The 21,172-nt window shown below is 40.9% G+C and overlaps 1 protein-coding gene across 1 annotated transcript; it reads left to right on the top strand.

Annotated features, from left to right (window-relative positions):
- The first annotated feature begins 6,700 nt into the window (after positions 1-6,700).
- Positions 6,701-17,602, top strand: LOC110284724 (interferon-inducible GTPase 1-like). The gene is made up of 2 exons (XM_029472185.2): positions 6,701-6,871; positions 14,537-17,602. Exon 2 carries the CDS (start codon positions 14,558-14,560, stop codon positions 15,809-15,811), a length of 1,254 nt encoding a protein of 417 aa, XP_029328045.2. The 5' UTR covers positions 6,701-6,871; positions 14,537-14,557; the 3' UTR covers positions 15,812-17,602.
- The last annotated feature ends 3,570 nt before the right edge of the window (positions 17,603-21,172 follow it).

A 21,172-nucleotide genomic window follows, 5' to 3' on the forward strand; every position in this document is an offset into this window, starting at 1 on the left:
GTGCTGTAAGATCGAGAATTGACAAGTGGGACCTCATGAAACTACAAAGCTTCTGCAAGGCTAAAGACACCATCAATAAGACAAAAAAAACACCAACAGATTGGGAAAGGATCTTCACCTATCCTAAATCAGATAAGGGACTAATATCCAATATATATAAAGAACTCAAGAAGGTGGACTCCAGAAAGTCAAATAACCCCATTAAAAAATGGGGCTCAGATCTGAACAAAGAATTCTCACCTGAGGAATACCGAATGGCAGAGAAACACCTGAAAAAATGTTCAACATCCCTAATCATCAGGGAAATGCAAATCAAAACAACCCTGAGATTCCACCTCACACCAGTCAGAATGGCTAAGATAAAAAATTCAGGTGACAGCAGATGCTGGCGAGGATGTGGAGAAAGAGGAACACTCCTCCATTGTTGGTGGGATTGCAAGCTTGTACAACCACTCTGGAAATCAGTCTGGCGGTTCCTCAGAAAATTGGACATAGTACTACCGGAGGATCCAGCAATACCTCTCCTGGGCATATATCCAGAAGATGTCCCAACCGGTAAAAAGGACACATGCTCCACTATGTTCATAGCAGCCCTATTTATAATAGCCAGAAGCTGGAAAGAACCCAGATGTCCCTCAACAGAGGAATGGATACAGAAATTATGGTACATTTACACAATGGAGTACTACTCAGCTATTAAAAAGAATGAATTTATGAAATTCCTAGCCAAATGGATGGACCTGGAGGGCATCATCTTGAGTGAAGTAACACAATCACAAAAGAACTCACACAATATGTATTCACTGATAAGTGGATATTAGCCCAAAACTTAGGATACCCAAGATATAAGATACAATTTGCTAAACGCATGAAACTCAAGAAGAATGAAGACCAAAGTGTGGACAGTGTGCACCTTCTTAGAATTGGGAACTAAACACCCAGGGAAGGAGTTACAGAGACAAAGTTCGTAGCTGTGATGAAAGGATGGACCATTTAGAGACTGCCGTATCCAGGGATCCATCCCATAATCAGCTTCTAAACGCTGACACCATTGCATACACTAGCAAGATTTTGCTGAAAGGACCCAAATATAGCTGTCTCTTGTGAGAAGATGCCGGGGCCTAGCAAACACAGGAGTGGATGTTCACAGTCAGCTATTGGATGTATCACAGGGCTCCCAATGGAGAAGCTAGAGAAAGTACCCAAGGAGCTAAAGAGATCTGCAACCCTATTGTTGGAACAACATGATGTACTAACCAGAACCCCGGAGCTCTTGTCTCTAGCTGCATATGTATCGAAAGATGGCCTAGTCGGCCATCAATGGAAAGAGAGGCCCATTGGACTTGCAAACTTTATATGCCCCAATATAGGGGAATGCCAGGGCCAAAAGAATGGGAATGGGTGGGTAGGGAAGTGGGGGGCGCTATGGGGGACTTTTGGGATAGCATTGGAAATGTAATTGAGGAAAATATGTAATAAAAATATTAAAAATCAAAAAAAAAGAACTATAAAGACACAAGTTAATGTTGGCTTATGATTTGAGTGTTTCCATGATATCATTGGGCAGATCGATGTGTGACCACGTCCCATGATCTCTTAGATATATGCTGGAATATTATCAGATTGCCTCACTCCAATCTCTAAATCCTTAAAAGGAATACAGTTAACCTTGGATAAGATTTTCCCTCGGGTCCAGGCTGTTCAGTCAGTTGTGTACCACCTGCCTGAACACCCATTCTGACCCAAAGATGCTGTATTTTTCCACTGCTTTAAACCAACAAGCATGAACCTAGGTGGAAAGGACTTACATTGTGATTTTCCTGATGCCTACTGCTGTTAAGGTTGCAGGGTTTCCTGCCTGTTGGAATCTGCACCATGATTGTTTGTTGGCTCACAGTTTTATTGTTTGTTTTCAACCTAGGCAAAAATATTAGCCAGAATTAATCAAGAAATGAGAGAAATAAGAACAATTGTTCTGCAAAATACAGCTGCTTTACACTGCCTGTTACTTAAAATAATCTTAGTTGTCAGCAATTTACTGGAGTGTGCTGTTTAATATTTCTGATTTTTCTCATACTATTGAAAAACAAACTGATGACCTACATCAAGAAACAGATCAAAACCCCTCAAACAAGTGATTGTTGGTCAATATGACTAAGATGGTTCTCACCTTTAATTGGCCCTCTAATATTATTTTTACTGGTTATCATAACAAGGCCCTGTATGCTCTAATGTGTTACAAACTTGATCTTCCTTTAGGTAAGCAATGCTACAATTACTGTTACTCTTTGCTAGAACCATTACTAGAATCATTGCTGGCTTTACTAAAGGCAGTCCCTTATCAAGGATGTGACAGTAACCTATAACTCAAGGGGGAATGAAGAATGGCCTGACTCCATTTGATAGGCAGGAGCCATTATACTGTATTGTTAATGATAAGTTTCTATCACTGTTTCCTTGACCTACCACAACCCATGGCCTTGACTTGCTTTAAGGAACAACCAAGTTAGGGGGAACGCCCTCCCTAGTTATGCACCAGCCACTTGGTAATGGCTGCTGATTTTGGTTTGCCTCGGTTTTTTTTTTTTAACTGTTCTGTACTGCCCTACTGCTCCATTGTCTTTGATAAAACTTCTTTGCAAATACGCCTGACTTTACTCGTCCAAAGGGACCTGTCTTAGATAGGGAATCCATCACTGTGAAGAGAAATCATGACCAAGGCAACTCTCATAAAGGAAAATATTTAAATGGGGGTGGCTTATAATTTCAGAGGTTGAGTCCATTAGCATCATGGCAGGAAGCATGGCAGCACCTAGGTAGGCACATGTGGTGCTAGAGGAGATCAAAGTCTGACACCTTGTTCTGAAGGCAACCAGAAAGAGACTGGCTCTTCTGCAGTCTGCCAACTGGAGGGTCTCTTCCATACAGGAAAGAGCTTCCAAGCACACCATAAAAACAGTGCATGCACTTTCTCTAACAAGGAGGATATTCCAGAAGATGATAGAAAAGGGAGAATTCAGAATGAATGTATACTATGCAACACAGTGAACCAGCAAATAACAGCCAGAGTCCCTCAACCTGCTGGAGAAATCAGGGTCCCGGTACTCAGTTAGGCAAGGAGTCAGCAAGTGGCAAACAGACATAACACAAGAAAGTGCTGGATTTGAATGTAATTTCTCAAAGCAAGCATCAGACTTATATTGCAGAAGAAAAAAAGGAAGTTGGGTGATACATTAAAGTCATCCAATGCATGACTCTTTGCCAAAAATAGAGAAATGTATACATAAAAGCTGACAGGAACCAACTGGAAAAAATCAGTGTTTACAACTAGGATAAAAATCAGCCTTACCTAAGGTCAGCTTATTCTTAGAAGCCAGAGGCAAGGGCTTTATGCCCTTGCCATAGTTCCAATTCTAGTCTATTGTATAATCCACTTTCTTCCTAGGCCATTGTAAATTCCTTCATATGGGAGTGACTCAGCTGTTATTCTATTTACTCTAGTTCCTCCTTAGAACACAACCCACTTTCTGTCTAGGCCACTGTAAACTCCTGCATATGGGGGTGACTTAGTTGTTATTTTAAGTATCTGTAGGGAACCTCCATTTATTTGAGGAGCCCACCAACTTTCTTCTAATATGTAATGTAGTCTGCCATACATGACTGAAATGAGAATTCCAAGTTTACTTTGTAGAACTTGCCCTAAGATTTCTACTCTAATCCAGTAAACTGCAATGCCTGATTTCTTTCACTATCACTTTTTCAACACTGGAGGCATTTCTTCTGAATTAGTAACATTCTTATAAAATTCAAAGCCCAAGGTCGACTCAACATTGCCTAGGATATTGGAACACTGGTGGAGGCCAAGAAGCAATGTTCAATCTAAATTAGCTATTTTTCCAATTATTCCAAGGAGGCACTTATAATAAAACAATACTGAAACAAAGCATGCAACATCCTTCACCAGACTTTCACAAGTACATATCTGGACCACATTGTGTTATGGGACTCCAAAGATTCCAGGAAACCAGTTTCCATGAAACTTTTTGCCTCAGGACTTCGGCCATGCTTTTGGACTTGTCATGCAAACTCCACTGGAGTAGGTGTGGCACTCAGCCATGTTAAATGCTGCTGTATTCACAGTAACTAGAAAATAGAAACAACATAAATATCTTTCAACCAGTTAGTGGATGATGAAAGTGTGGTGTTTATACACTGTGGAATTCTATTAATCTTTTTTTTAATGAAATCATCGACATTGCAAGTAAATGGATGGAAGTATAAAAGATCATATTGAATAATGTGATACAGACACAGGAAGAAAAATGCTGCATGTTCCCTCTCTCATTTGGTGACCATTACCAGTTTAGTTGTCTGAAAGAAAATGGCCCCCATAGACTCAGGGAGTGGCACTGTTGAAAGTGTGACCTAATTGGAGTAGGTGTGGCCTTGTTGGAGAAAGTGGGTCACTGCATATTTCTGTTTTCCCTACATGATTCCCATCATGACAGCGATGAAATAACCCCTGAATTGTAAGCCAGTACCAGTTAAATGTTTTCTTATAGAGCTCCCATGGGCATGGCATCAACTCACAGCAATAGAACCCCTAACTAAGACAGGCTGTCTTCCTTATATTGGCCATTGAGACGTGACTAAAGGGTTGGCGGTGTAAATGATCAGTAGGATATTTTTTCCTTCAAGGGCCAGGTCCTTCATTTCATCCCTGGATATCACCAGATGAAGAGGAAGAAGGAAGAGGAAGAGGGAAAGGAAAAAAAAATGTTGAGATCCTCATACTATCAGAATAATCCTCACCAGCAAATCCTGAGTTAAAAGAACCATGACAAACACTGATCTTCAGTGTCCCCAAACAAAATTGTGATATGTGTGTGTTATAGAGAGAGATTTATTTTCGTGTGTGTGTGTGTGTGTGTGTGTGTGTGTGTGTTTACATGCACCTTTGTGAGTCTATCACCACCATGTGGGTACAGGGGACAGCAGAGGTCATAGAGAATCAGAATCTATGGAATTGGAGTTACACATGGTTCTGAGTCACCTGTTAGTGGTGCTAGAAAACACATCCCAGGTTCCTCTGCAAGAACAGTAAATGCTCTTAATGGTGGAGCCATCTCTCCAGTGCCTACAACATGTATTTCTACTAGTGTTAAGCTAATAACCTGACCTTACTTGCTATCTATCCAGGAGATCTTTCCTGAGGAGCACATTAGACAACAGACTGGATTATGATTAATCACAGACATTGTCCCTCACTTGATTCGAGGAAAGGAAAACAAGTTTCGGTAAAAGCTTTGCTTTGTCCCCAAAGGTTGGTTTTTATCATATGGAAAGCTTTAATTAATCAGTGCCTGAATATCAATAATTTTTAAGTGATGGAAAATACTTCCTCTGTGCTGGCTAGTTTTGTGTCAACTTGACACAACCTATAGTTATCTGAAAGGAGGGAACCTCAGTTGCGGAAGTGTCACCAGAATATCTAGCTATAAGCACACAAGCCCATGGGGGCATTATCTTAATTAGTAATAGATGGGGGAGGGCCCATCCCATTGTGGGTGGGAATACTCCTGCATTGCTAATCCTGGCTTTAGTGATGAACAGTGATGTGGAAGTATAATCCAGTTAACTCTTCCCTCCTCTGGACTCCTTGCTCATAGTGTTTCATCACAGCAGAGATAAGCCTAAGACAACATCCTATGTTGTCTGTGCAAATGACTTAATTGTTTAGAGTCTCAGTTACTTTTGTTGAAATGTTAATAAACACCACCCACTCCTGGATTTGTGGAGAGTTGTAGCAAAGGGATGGGAGTGTAGATCTCCATGTGGGCAGTCCTGATGAGCTGTGTACCTTCAGCCACACTGACTTTCCAACCCTATCTTCTCATTCCCAGTGGTCCAGTTCTCCTTCCAGTCCACTACTATAGTGTGAATGACTGAAGAATATGACACCATAATAGTTATAGGGCCAAATAGGGTTATAGTAAGATGGCAAAAATGGGGGGAGGGATGAGACTAAAACTGGCAGTGGCACAAGACCCAGGAATTATGCTATGTCACTTCAACTCAGGATGTGTTTGTGGAATCAAGAGTTAATTGTGAGGTGTGTGTGAGTTGAACCACCAAAAACACCTTGGGGAGGAAAGGAGTTTATTTGGATTTATACTTCTATATCACTGTTAATCACTGAAAGAAGATAGGATAGAAACCTGGAGAAGGAGCTGAAGTAGAGGTCATGAAGGGCTGCTGCTTACTGGCTTGCTCAGCCTGCTATATTATAGACTCCACGACACCCAGCTCAAGGATGACACCACCCACAATGATCTGCACCCTCCCTCATCAATCACTAATTAAGAAAATGTCCCACAGGCTTGCCTGCAGCACAATATTAGGGAAACATTTTCTTAACTGATGTTCCCTCCTCAAATGACTTTAGCTTATGTCAAGTTGACATAAAACAATCTAGCACAGGGGTAAGAAAATGAGTTCTAAGGGGCCATGGAGGATCTTTCTATCTAGGCAGTTAAGTTGTTTGTGGAGCTACTGTCACTTGCTAGAGTGGTGTTAATACAGCTTTGTTTTTAACACAATTTCTACTTACTGGAAACAATCCCATTTAGAGGATTGAAAGCTACTTTAGTTTCACTTTCCTGTTCTTGGAAAAGCCTGGTATTCTAGATGCACCCTCCCCTGTGATTGGCTAGCACACTCTGAAAGGGAGACAAAAGCCAGCTGAGTACAAAAATCCTGCCCAATTTTCTTGCTTCTGCTGAGAATCAGAAGTAGACTCAAGCCAAGAGCACACCCGAGGGCTATTCCTCTCCGGAGCAGTGAGTGCATCCACTGGACACAGGATTTTCAGGTAACTGAGCTTCCAGATCTGATTATTAACTATCATCTTCTCTTTCCTAAGGAGCCTGTGGGTAACAAGACATTTAGAGACATGGCCTCAGAGCTGGGATTCTCAGTTGGAAAGCTATTGGGGCTTTGAGTGGAGGTAGTGAGGACTTGTTTATAGATGTTCTTCAGACAGACCTAAACTGAATGACCTAAGGATTAGTTAAAATTTACCCAGTTTGCTGAAGGGGTGGTTTTGCTTCTTTGTTCTCCACTTCCTCTAACAACTGAAAATGAACCTTAAAGGATTTGTGTGATGAAATGTCACTACAGAATATATGAAAATTTTTGTGTCTCGATGTTAAGTCCTAGGACTATTTTCTTGCCTCTCTCCACCCAGTTCAACAGATTTACTGTAAACTCCAGTGGAAGCTGAACTGAAGGAAAAGATGCCACACTGTGCAATGTTTCTGCTATAACCTGCTGGGGAGCAATTTTAGGATTTGTTTGTTTGTTTTGTTTTAAAAATATTTCTATTTACTGTATGGAGATGTCATAGGTGGATTTAATACTTTGATCATCTTTACCCATCCTTCCCCTCTTTTCTCAGTTGTATTCTGTCTGGGACTCTTCCCCTTTCCAATGACTGCCACTGTGTTTTCTTGACTTTTTTTTTCAAATACTCCACTGATTTTAGGGTTGCTTGCATGTTCTGGATGTAGAGTTTAACTGGATTATGGGCAACTTTCAAGAAGCTACATCTCTAAAAAGAAAAAAAAATGACACTCCCTCCCCCACCAGCCATTATTTGAATATTAATCTACTATCTCCTTGACTAAGGATAAGGCCTCCTGTGCCCCTAGTCTCATGAATGCTAAAATGTCAACGGGCTAGATCTCATGTAAGTCTTGTGCAGCTGTAATGAGTCCAAATTCTAAGTGGCAATAATAAGACATTAAGTCACACCACTCCCAGGTCCCCATCTCCTGGCTCTTCCACAATGTTTCCTGAGCCTGACTAAAGAGAAGGATTGACATAGATGTCCCTCCTCCCTGGTCTATTTAGGAAGGAGCACTCAACTCTCTTATTCTCAGCCCTTTGACCAGTTATGAGATGATGCTTTAAAACCCTACCCACTGCAAAAACAAAGCAAATGGGACACAAAAAACAGCAACAAAACCCTTGTCTCTGGCACAATCAGAAATATGCAGAAGGTGACTTGACAACAAGTCCATTTACCAAAACAGCAGTGGTAGATGCTGTGGACATTGTAACTGAGCAATCCTCTTTAACATCCTGGGCTTTAGTATAGAACTGGGGTGCTATGAAGGCATGCATCCTTCTGCATTAATTGATTTTCATATCACTGTAATTTGTTGTGCTCAAACACAGGGCAAAGACATTGAAGAACGTTTTTTACTGTTATTTTCCTCTTTATTATGTTAGTAATTCTTTCAGAAATTTGTACAATGCATTTAATTTATTTTATTACATTGATTTATTCATTTTATGTATATTCATGTACTGGGGCTGGAAGCTCACATGCCATAGCATGCATATAAAGGTCAGAAGACAAATTTTGGAAGTCACTTCTCTCTCACTACTATACGAATTCTTGGGACTAGAACTCAGATCACCTAGCTTAGTGACAAGTACTCTTACCTGCTGAGCCATCTTGCTTACCTAAGACAAACTTCAGTGTGTAATTAGAACTGGGGATGAGCACTAAAAGAATGGGAAGCTTTTGTGAAAAGATCTCCAGCATCTTTTGACTTCATGACTTCCTCCTTCTTCTCAGGCTGAATAGAGTGTGTTCAGGCTCTTGGTTGCCCTAGTAGATATCATTGTTTTCATTTTTGTCAGAGTCCAGTCAGCTTTTGTGACTAGCCAAATATATTACCGAATAATTAATTTCAGTAACTATTAGGAAAGCTTAAATCTACCTCTCTCTAACCCCTCCATTAGTTTTATCTAAAGTTGATTGAGTATAACCTGGATACCTGTCCAGAGTGGGGTACAAAAGTCAGAGGGGACTAGATCATGGAGTCTCATGGAGTCATCTTGATAGTTCAGTAGGAATTACCTAGCCAGGAAGCCTGGTGCTGAGCAGCGCCCCCACCTATGCATGATGTGTTATGTATCTGTGAAGCTGCCATTTTTCTGACAATGGGGAGCAGAGCTTTGACTTTGTCACCACTGTTGCTTGGCAATGTATTGTGTTACTAACAACAGTGCTAAGGCTGAGGGCCTGTCCTTGTTAGTAGTCACATGTCAGGAGAAAACACAAATAGGTATAATAAGGAAACATAAAGTTCAGATCATTTTTACATGAAAGGTATATATGAATTTAGGTATTAAGATATTAAATCCTAAAATATTAAATAAAAATGTATGCTCTATTAGCCCCATGAAGTGCTGTTGAATCCAATGTTTTTGTAACTCATCACAGCCTTTACATTATGGCTCTGATGAATGCTATCTTAATTAAATTCTACTTTTGTCCCGGACACTATTGCATATGCCAGAAAGATTTTGCTGAAGGGACCCTGATATAGTTGTCTCATATGAGGCTCTGCCAGTGCCTAGCAAACACAGAAATGGATGCTCACAGTCAGCTATTGGATGGAACACAGGGCTCCCAAAGGGGAAGCTAGAGAAAACACCCAAGGAGCTGAAGGGGTCTGCAACCATATAGGTGGAACAACAATATGAACTAATATGAACTAACCAGTACCCCCAGTGCTCATATCTCTAGCTGCATATGTAGCAGAAGATGGCCTAGTCATCCATCACTGGGAAGAGAGGCCCCTTGATATTTCAAACTTTATATGCCCCAGTACAGGGGAATGCCAGAGCCAAGAAACCAGAGTGGGTGGATAGTGGAGCAGAGCAGAGGGAATGTATAGGGAACTTTCAGGATAGCATTTGAAATGTTTATAAAGAAAATATCTAATAAAAAATAAATTAATAAATAAATAAAATTCTTCTTTTGTAAGTGAAAACAAAAGCATATCAAGATCTTAAGGGAACCTTGTTGATATAAATGAGACTTAATTTTTAGATTTTTAGATTTGTTCCAGTGTAGTAAACTGTGACCTTGGGAATTTTTAAAACCGTTTAACGACCCATGGGCAGATTATACTTTGGGATTTTAGTTTGTTTCACCCCTCACCCTGGATCCATCCTCATAGAACAGAACCAATTTACAAGCTAAAATTCCTTTTCTTCAACATTTTCTTTAAAATGTATCCACTTACTTATGACCTTGTAAGCACTTTTTCTCTTACTTATTGAATCCTTTTTTATTTTTTTAATATTGTGAAGCTTAATGATATAAATAAACAACTAAGGTATTTGTTGCCTCAAAGACCTGGTAAGGTTGAAATGATTACTTTATCATAGGGTCATAAGTATATTAAGACCAATTTCTCAGAACAGGCCCTATAGAGCTGTTATAAAAAATGAAGTTAAGTCCCCTATTGCAACAGTCAGGGCTCTGGAAAGAAGCAGAAAACAGAACACACAGATACCTTAAATCAGAAGCCATGCCACTCATATCCTCAGAAGACAATGAGAATAGATGTGTGCAGTTAAATAAGAAGTCAGATAAGTTTTAACTCGAAACCTTTATAAATCTTAAGAAAGAAAAACAAATCTGTGGATGCTGTTCTGGGCAGTGTCTGTGCCCAGTTTTATTGGTTATGTTATTGTCCTGTGGCAGGGCAGGCCCAGAGATGAGCCTCCATTGTCTCTGGGTAGGAATATCTTATAGGGAGTTAATCTTAATAGTTCTTGTTGCAATCTGTCTTAGGGAAACAAAGAGCATTTAACATTTAAGAGACAATTATTAACCCAATTGTCCAGCAACCAGGAAGAATACACATTAGCAATTCTGCAGGCAGCCTCACCTTTTACCAACAAATCTAAGTTATTTCTCAAAGATTTATTTGTTATATGAACTAAAACACATTTGGGCTACTCTACCAGTTATAATTTAGCTTAATGCCCACTACAATGCAATTTGGGGCCCATAAGTAGTATATGAGTATAAACATACATGCAGACATGACACAACATACACATGCATGAAAATATATATCAAACACATTTTAAGAAAACCACAAGAATAATTTTGTTAAATTTATCATGTCAAGATTTTTTATTCTTCTATTCCAATGATTTTTTTCCACATTTCTAAGTAAGCTTCCATCTTAAACCTGTTCTTTAAAAGTTTTAACTTTCAGTTGAATAACTTTAGAAAACTCATATGCTGGTATGTAGCCCTTACATTAAATGAGATAACTAAACAGGAAATGGTATGACACTGGGGTACTGGGCTGGGGGGAGAGCAAGACTAGTCAACATGCAAACTCTTTAGTTGAAATTTAACTTTAGTGTTTACAGGACTGACTTGAAAAATCACATTTCTGGATGATCTGGAACATAAAATGGAAACCATCCAATCAATAAAACAAAACAAAGTACGTACACACACACACACAACACACTGAATACGTTATCCTTTTTGCAAATCTATATGATGAGAAATTCCACCTCCTTATCATCAGGAAAGATGTCAGGTCTGGGGTTCAAGAAGCATACTGGGCCAGGCGTGGTGGCACACGCCTTTAATCCCAGCACTCGGGAGGCAGAGGCAGGCAGATTTCTGAGTTCGAGGCCAGCCTGGTCTTCAAAGTGAGTTCCAGGACAGCCAGGGCTACACAGAGAAACCCTGTCTCGAAAAGACCCCCCCCCAAAAAAAAATCAATTCACAAATTAAAAAAATTATAATTAAAAAAAAAAAGCATACTGGGGTAGATAAGGAGGTGTGAGTGCTGTAGATAGAAAAGGCACAGCAGAGGCCCTGAGATCAAGCTCATGTGGCAGAGTGGGGTCTCTTAGGGTCCCAGAGAAAAAGGGGAGGTTCTGTGCCATGTGACTGACGAGGAGCGTGTAGTGTGTGCTCCCACTCAAGTGGTCTGTGAGAGTGTGGAGAGCAGGAATCTAGAGGTAAAAATCATGATTTTAGTCAGAGACCTATCATTTCTGAAATTATCTAAATGTGATTGTTTTACAAAATGATGTGGCACTGGCTAACACTTTAGATTGCTAGAGTTAGAACCAGAATTGCATCAAATCTCCTCAGATCTCTGAGGCTTTCATTGTCAAGTTTCCCTGACTAGCCTCCCATTCCAGATGAAGGAGGCTCCTGTTAGTCTCTATGGAGACTATATGGACAAAAATGTCAGTTCTCCAGGCACCAGGCTCAAAATGCAGTCTCAAACCTCTGTGTGACCCTCTGCGTGCTTCCCTGATCCATCTGGTCTTTCTCCCTCTATCACAGAACTGTTAACAGACTCAAGCTCTGGCAACATTGGTAAGATTAGAACAACTTCTGAAGATTCAGAGAGGCAGGAAGGCGTACTCGGGACGACTGGCTGTGTGTGAGCTGAAATCCAGGTCCCTGAGCTGCTTCCCTTTCCTGTTTTCTTCCCGATAGTGGAGACGAGTCTTTCCTGAAATAGGCAATTAAAAGCTTTCATCTGGGTACTACCGATGTGTGGCCTGATCCACTGAGTCCACCTCTTAGTGCAAAGCCAAAATAAACAAGCCAAATAGGACACGGTGGACGAATACTTAGTACCTGAATCAGGCAAAGCTGGTACAGGAGTCATTTCCCAAGTAAAGCTCTAACTCACTCCCCAACAAAGGAAGCATGGGAATTTTATTTAGGGGGTCCATACATCTTCATATAGATGTGCGTGAACTTTCAGGCATAAGCATTTTAGGATTACATTCCCTGAGCATGCTCACTTGAAAGTGATGGACAGAACTGCCTCTCAAATCCTCAGCTGTCACAATAACATTTTAGCTGACAATAAAGGAAAGGATGGCTTGAGGGAGCTGAGTGAAAGCATCTGTCCATGAAGGTGCCTGCCCTGTTTAGTCAGGAACAGACTGACCCTTGCACGTGTCCTTTCCTAGCATCAGTACATGGAGGCTGATGTCACATGACTGCGCAGCATTCAGGAGGCACAAACATTTTACAAGAATGCTAACGGCTTTACTGACTTTCCATCTCATGTTAGCTTCCTGTGTCCAAATTTTTTGGGTGTTGTTTTTGTTTTTGTTTTTGTTTTTTCAAAACAGGGTTTCTCTGCTTCTGCTGCTCTGGCTGTCCTGGAACTCACTCTGTGGACCAGGCTGGCATCAAACTCATAGAGATCTGCCTAACTCTACCTGTGAAGTGTTGGGATTAAAGGCATGCCATCACTGCTGACTTGTGTTCAAATTTTGTATGGACCCAAGGAACAATGTCTAGTAGCATCTGAGGGTAGAGAGTGTATACTTTGCTCATAGCATCTGCCTCCTGGGTTCAAGGACACAGTGGGAAATGGAATGCTACCTAAATAACTACCTGGGGTTCTGACTGCTGTAGAACTCAGCTATACATGTCTTTCTACTTCTGTTGTCCCCATAGTAGCTGATCCAACACCTGTCAGTCCTGCTTTTACCACTGGGATACTCATAAATTCAAGCATCTGGGTATAGCTGAAGAGTCAATACAGATTGTCACATCTACGTTTCAGGAGTTAGTATTCTCTAAATCAACTCAGCCTTGACTACTCTTTCTCCTGACTCCTGCATATGTTGCCTGAGTCCATTTGTAATGCTGCAGGTACCCTGGTTGTGCCATCTGTGAACCAAGCATCAACCAGTATGGTTTATGTCCCTTACAGTACTTTACCTGATTTGGCTGTTGTTATTTGGGGAAGCTAGGTATCTTCAAAGAAAACCAAACATATCTTTGTGACTTTGGTGACTGGACAGGCAGACACTAAACCCCATATAAATATGCATTAGTATTTGAAAAGTCTGGTCCCATTCCTCCTTAGAAAGAGGCGTGGCCATTGGCCTTCAACCCAACTCTATTGGGAAAGTGTTGTATATTACAGATCAGGCTGGATCCATCAAAAAATGTTCAAATGAAGAGACTTCAGTAAAACAGCAAATTCAGAATGCTGAATAGTCTGAACAGATAAATAAGGATCTATGTGTGACAACCAGAAGCCAGAAAGTATAGGGGCTGTTACCAGGTCTAAGCAGAAGGAATAAGTAGAGTAAGGAAGTATCTTGCTTTAAAATACCATAAGAACTGAACAGTTCACAAAGGCCAAATAGCATAGATTATAAAGAATGATGGACACAGTTACAGACATGCAACCCAAGAAGGGCACTGGGGAGCCCATGACCTGATACAGGTGAATTACACTGGAAGCTGGAAGGGGAGGGACCTCTGCTGGTGTGGTCTACATTTAACAGAGGCACAGGGGAGTCTGAAAGGTAAAATGAACTTGTGAAGAGACAGTGGAGAATAAACCATTAAAGTCTCATGTGATGGTCTCAGCTACCTGCAGAAAGAATGACCCTACTCTGTCACTCATAGGTGAAACCTAGAGTAGCCAACCTCATAGAAGTGAAAAGGAGGGTGGGAGTCTGCCAGGCTGTGGGAAGAGTGAAATTGGATAATGTTAGTCAAAGTCCCAATTGTGTAAAATGAACACAGGGGAGATTAAATGCATAATTACAACCACTAAGAATGGTGTGTGTAGCAATGTGTTTGAAATTGGCTACAATGAAAATCTGAAATTCCATGCACACCCTCTTTGTTCTCCCTTCTTTCTTCCAGTGCCTTTATTTGCTTGAAATCATGGGTCAGCTGTTCTCTTCACCTAAGAGTGAGCACGAAGATTTGGCCTCCACCTTTACTGAATATTTTAAGAAATTTAAGACGGGAAACAAAATCATTTCTCAGGATATCATCACTTTGGTTGAATTAAGCATGGCAAAAGGGAACATTCAGGAGGCAAACTCTGCAATCAGGAATGCATTAAAAGAAATCGATAGTACCCCACTCAATGTTGCTGTCACCGGGGAGAGTGGATCAGGGAAGTCCAGCTTCATCAACACCCTGAGAGGTGTTAGGCCTGATGAGAAAGGTGCAGCTCAAACTGGGGTGGTAGAGACAACCATGGAAAGACATCCATACAAACACCCCAATATGCCCAATGTGGTTTTTTGGGACCTGCCTGGGATTGGAAGCACAAAGTTCCCACCAAACACTTACCTGGAGAAAATGAAGTTTTATGAGTACGACTTCTTCATTATTATTTCGGCCACACGCTTCAAGAAAAACGATATAGACCTTGCCAAAGCAATCAGCATGATGAAAAAGGAATTCTACTTTGTGAGAACCAAGGTGGATTCTGACATATCAAACGAAGCAGACGGCAAACCTCAAACCTTTGACAGAGAAAAGGTCCTGCAGGACATCCGCCTTAACTGTGTGAACACCTTTAGGGAGAACGGCATTGCTGAGCCACCGATCTTCCTGGTCTCTAACAAAAATGTTTGTGACTTTGACTTCCCTGTCCTGATGGACAAGCTGATAAGTGACCTCCCTGTCTACAAGAGACACAATTTTATGCTCTCCTTACCCAATATCACAGAATCAGCCATTGAAAAGAAGCGGCAATTTTTGAAGCAGAGGATTTGGCTGGAAGGCTTTGCTGCTGACGTAATGAATATCATCCCTACACTGACCTTTCTCTTGGACAGTGATTTGGAGACTCTGAAGAAAAGCATGAAGTTCTACCGCACTGTGTTTGGAGTGGATGAAGCATCTTTGCAGAGTTTGGCTAGGGCCTGGAAAATACCAGTGGATCAGGTGGAGGCCATGATGAAATCTCCTGCCGTGTTCAAACCTACAGATGAAGAAACAATACAAGAAAGGCTTTCAAGATATGCTCAGGAGTTTTGTTTGGCTAATGGGTTCTTAGTTACTAAAAATCATTCTCTTAGAGTAATATTTTACCTGAAATATTATTTCCTTGACATGGTGACTGAGGATGCTAAAACTCTTCTCAAAGAGATATGTTTAAGAAACAAGTTGCTTTCTAATTAGGCTGAAGTCCTGTGACTGTCAAGATATTAGAATCAATGACAGAGAAACAGGACACTGATACTGTACAACAATATACTGGGTTTACCCAGGTTATTCATGCTTTATCTATATTTAGTGATTATGTATCCACATTAGCTAGAGCAAGGGGATCAGATATGTATACATAAAGTGATAGTTAAAAACTACCCCCCCCCCAGTTTGAGTAAACTCTCAGATCAAGTAATTTTACTTATATTTTAATTTGTTTAATATAAATCAACATCCATGTTCAGGGTTAGCATTGTGGTGTTTAGTATTGTCAACTTGACAGACTCTAGGGACACGTGAAAGATGAGCCTGGGGGGCTTGCATTTGGGAAATTATTTTGCTTATGCTTATTGATGTAGGAAACCCTTTCCACTCTGGGTAGCATCATTACCTAGCTAGAAATCGTCAACTGTGTATATGGAGAGAGGGACTAAACAGCAGCATGTTTCCACTCCTTCATAGCTATTCGGTTATTTTTGTTGTGGTGGTTTGGTTTGGTTTGGTTTGGTTTGGTTTTTTGTTCTTTTCTTAACTTTAGATGGAGTGAAACTAGCTGCCTCTAGATAATGCTGAGACGTCTTGATAATGACCTATATAAGTTTAAACTTTATACTGAAGACTCTCTTGGTAGAGATATTAAAGGAGAAACCATAACTGGGCTAGAGAGATGACTCAGTAGATAAAGTAGACCTTGCAAGTCTGAAGACCTGAGTTCAGATTCCCAGAACCCACATAAAGCCAGCTAAGCATCTGTGATCCATGCACGTCTATGGTGAGATGGGAGTCAGAATGAGAAAAATTTTGGAAGATTGTGGGGCCAGCTATCCTGCCACATACAGCAGTAAATAAGAGGCCCTGACTCAAGCAAGTGGAATGTAAAAGCCAACACGAAAGCTTGTTCTCTGATCTCTGCATACATGCCATGTCATGTTCATGCCTGATATCACACATGGAAAAGCACACACAAAAAAAGTTTTTTTCATTAAAAAAAAAAAAAGAAGAAGAAGGAAGATTTAGGGCAATAGCTCAGTGGTATAATACCTGCCTCATGCTCATGAGGCCTCATGTTCTTTCCCTAGAACTCCAGAAAAAGGCTAAAATGGGGTGGGCATGTACAAGGATGTCTTTGAGGTTAAGAGAGATGGCTCAGAGGCTAAGAATGCTGGCTGCTCTTGCAAAAGACCAGGATTTAACTGCCAGAACCCACACAGTTGCTCACAGCTACCTGCAACTCCTGTCTCAGGGGATCTGATTTCATCTCCTCACCTCCACAGGGACCAGGCACACATTTATGTGGTAAACAGACATACATGTAAGGCAAACATACAATAAAAGTAAATTAAGAAAAAATTTAAATATGTAACTAATTTAAAAAGGGAAAGAGGAGCAATAACCTAGAGATCAGAGTAACCACAATAATGACTAAGAATTTCCAAAAATCCTATCTAGTCAAAATCCTTGAGAAAATACTAAAGAAGCTTTCTAATTCTATGCCAGAATGAGGGGAGATTATGAAATTTCTCTGCTTTATATGGTTTTTGAATGCTGTGACAGTAAAGGGCTGCTCTATTCCACATGAATACCAAAAGTCATTTAATAAATTCTTTATGAAAAAAAGATATGTGTTGCTCCTTGACATCCCAAGAACCCATCATAGCTTCCTCAGTATTACTGTAAGGTGCTGATTGTCTCATTTCACATTCCCTAGTCTGTATCTTATCTTCCTTGAAATGAAATACAAATAAACAGTGACCTAGTCGGCCATCATTGGGAAGAGAGGCCCTTTTGTCTTGCAAACTTTATATGCCTCAGTACAGGGAACACCAGGACCAAGAAGTGGGAGTGGGTGGGTAGGGGAGTGGTGGGGGTATGAGGGACTTTTGGGATAGCATTTGAAATGTAAGTGAAGAAAATACCTAATTTTAAAAAATTAAAAGAACAACAAATAAAAATTTTAAAAATAAAAATAAAAATAAACAGTGCAGAAAGGGAAACACAGAAGAAAGGGAGAATGTATTTCTGAAGTAGTTTGAGTGGTTATAAACCTGTGGACTAGGTTAAAGAATAGAATTTGTTCTCTAAATTCTAATGACTAGTGATTGAAATCCAGGTACCAATGTGGCTAAATCTTCAGTGAAAGCATCCTTCCTGGTGATGTCTTCACTTGGTCTTCCACAGGGTGTGTGCAGAGGATGATTTCCTGTCTCTTCTCCCTATAATCTCATCATCCGGGCTCTATTTTCATGACCTAGTTCAAGCACAGATACCTGCCACAAAGATTTTCCACCACACAGGATCCCACTGAAGGTTTGGGCTATTTACATACGATTAACATATTAACATTAAAAAGGAAGAACAATCAGACCTTAAAAGGCTATGCAAATTATGCTGGTGGTTCAGTTGCATTCTTATAGCTATGCCACACACAAACACCAATTGCTTCAAAGTATTTTTGCCATAAATTGAGATACAAACTTGCCAAAAAAGATAACTAATGAGAATCACCACACAACCCCTGCTCCATTTAAGAAATAAAACCAAGTGCCAGGCAATGGTGGTGCATGCCTTTAATCCCAGCACTTGGGAGGCAGAGGCAGGTGGATTTCTGAGTTTGGGGCCAGCCTGGTCTACAGAGTGAGTTCCAGGACAGCCAGGGCTACAAAGAGAAACACTGTCTTGAAGAAAAAAGGAAAAATAATTAAAACCAAAGAACAAGCAGATAATGCTTGCTAATAATATTTAGAGAACACTAGAATGTTATCCACATGAAAAAGAATTATAGAAAATGGTGAGTCCCAATGGTCAGGTTAAGAAAAGAGTAAATCACCTTACATAGAATGCTCTTGATTTCCATCATGAACTTGTCTGAATATGGAAAGTCATCTTACAACTCAAGGATTGTAAATAGTAGAATTGCACTCTGAAAGAGTGTCTAATAAAACAGAAAGGGGGAGTAGACTCCAGCGCTACTCCTAGGGAGAGACTAGCCATTGCTCTCTTTACCTTGAATTTTTTGAATAAACATAAAAATGATTTGACTGCTGTGGAATGGTTTGCCAATCCCGAGGCATCCTACAAAGGCACAGTCATGTGGAAGGATGTTATGAGTGGACAGTAGCATGGGCCCAATCCTATGTTGGTCTGGGCGAGAGGGTCTGTTTGTGTGTTTCCACAGGATCATCGCCTGCCACTGTGGGTTCTGGAGCAATTGATGAGGCTACCCTCAAGATGGACGGAGGTGCCCTGATGAAGCTGCTCCTGGGGGTGATGATGCTGCCTGCAGTGATGACTGAAGATCTATGATGGGCCGCCTTTTGTAGGGGTATTCAAGATTCGGCTGCCAGTCCAGGAAAGCTGCGTGGGCCATGAAAAAATATTTTACCTTTTCTCCTTATATTAGTACCAGTCATAATCAAACGTTTTCAGGGCTTAATTGGACATATCAAAATCCAGCCCAGAGAGGGGCAAGAAATCCCTTTAATGTTTGGCTGTTGTGTGGGATAAATTGGGAGTTGTACAGATCTTTCTTCTTTGAGTATGTTGATGTGTGGGGCATGGGGAAATAGTAGCTTTTATTGGAATGGATCTGTATTATTTGAGTCTTCTGTTATTCAATTAACGTATGGGAAGAATGTATTCTTTAAAGCCACTCCTGTATGTGTTTGGCCTCCTTTTGTATTTTTAGTTTATAATGGTAGTTATTTTGATGATGTTGTAGAATGTAAGGAGGATAGTTGTTTTTATAGTATGTGTTAGAATGCTTCTATGTTTTTTTTAGCTATTGTGACCAGAATGCCTAGATTGTTACCATGGCCAGTGCAGGCCCCTTCGGTTATGACCTTGTTTAGACCCAAAAGAGATTTTGGGATAGTCCATATCAATTCCACTCAGGTGGATGTATCCATGGCTGAAGGACTTGCAAATTGGATTGCTACCACTATGTCACACCTAAAGGAATGGGCCGGTATTGGTGGAATGGCACTGTGCTGCGTGCTCATCAGTGTCCTGGCCTTTTGGTGCATCTGCCGCATGCAACATCGCCATCGCAGGGCTCAAGCTCTGTGGATACAAGCCTTAGCAGCTGTGGAGATGGGACAATCTTCTCAAGTGTAGCTTGGCATGCTAGAGAAGTAGTCAATGAAGGGTAAGACGCCCTGGACGTGTTACCAACCTAAGACAGGGATCAGACCACTGCTGTCTGTCTCCCAATGATGGGTAAGGAGCATTGTTGCAGGGGCAACCCAAGACAGGCATTCTCTCGGCCAATTTAAAGAATAAGGGGGAGATATGAGGAGCGGGTGTAGCCGCGGCCCCAAGATGGCACATGGGACTGCTGCCAAGTATTATGACTGGCACCTGACTTCCTCATATCCCTCAAGATAGCCATGTACCTTGAGCTGCATTGCACAGATGGACCACGACGTAAGATCGGATGGTGTGACGAATGTAGTCCTGAGCCAATGAACTGTGCCTACGTGGACTGGGGTGATGGGGAGTGGACAAGAGGGGATAAAGGGGGATAGCCGAGAGAGGTCAGGGCATTCTTTTTCCTACACATTTGTGAAGTTCCTGAATAAACTACCTTGAGAAGAATGTCGGTTTCGTCGCTTCTTTTCTGCTGGTCAGAGATGGTAGCAACAGTTAATTGTTTTACAATCTCCTGGAATGTGCTCTGAGTAGGAGAACATCTGGTTACCATCTAAGAGCAATTAACTGGTAACACTTGGGAGACTGGCAGAGTTCTCATTTCAGTTTGGACTATCAGAAAAGGACCTACTAGCAGTTCCACTATAAAAGAGCGTAATGATCACAGATAGAATTTTAGGAATTCTTATTAGATCGTCATTAAGACTTAAGTCATCTATTTGCCCATATAGCAAAACTATGAGTCAGCACATCTTCCTAGATCTGCAGAGATCTGCTCCAAAGGGGTGTGCTAATACCTAGTGATTGTTATATATGTTTAATTATAACAGGAAAAGCATAGTAATAGCAGGAATATTTCCTAAAATGAATTTCCTTACAGCCTTGATTAATAAGAATACACCTGTCACAGATTATATAATAATCCAAAGCAGGTCATTTCAGGATGATCACCTGCTAGTTATTATCTTGTCCCATTATGGCTCCTGAAAAGCACATGCTAGCTCTTTGGTTCAAGGTTCAGTCCCAGGAAGCACCAAGGGTCCAGGTTAGTTGACTCTATTGGTCTTTCTGTAGAGTCCCTATGCCCTTCAGGACCCTTAATCCTCACCCCATGTCTTCTATAAGACTCCGGGAGCTCCATTTAATGTTTGGTTGTGAGTCTCTCTATCTTTTTCCATTGGCTACTGG

The sequence above is a fragment of the Mus caroli genome, unplaced genomic scaffold (genome assembly GCF_978045245.1).
Source record: "Mus caroli unplaced genomic scaffold, Mus_caroli_1 scaffold_19, whole genome shotgun sequence".
In the NCBI taxonomy this organism is placed as follows: domain Eukaryota; kingdom Metazoa; phylum Chordata; class Mammalia; order Rodentia; family Muridae; genus Mus; species Mus caroli.

What these genes read in the sequence shown, in the direction of transcription:
- LOC110284724 (XM_029472185.2), top strand. Translation starts at nt 14,558, where the DNA reads ATGGGTCAGCTGTTCTCTTCACCTAAGAGTGAGCACGAAGATTTGGCC.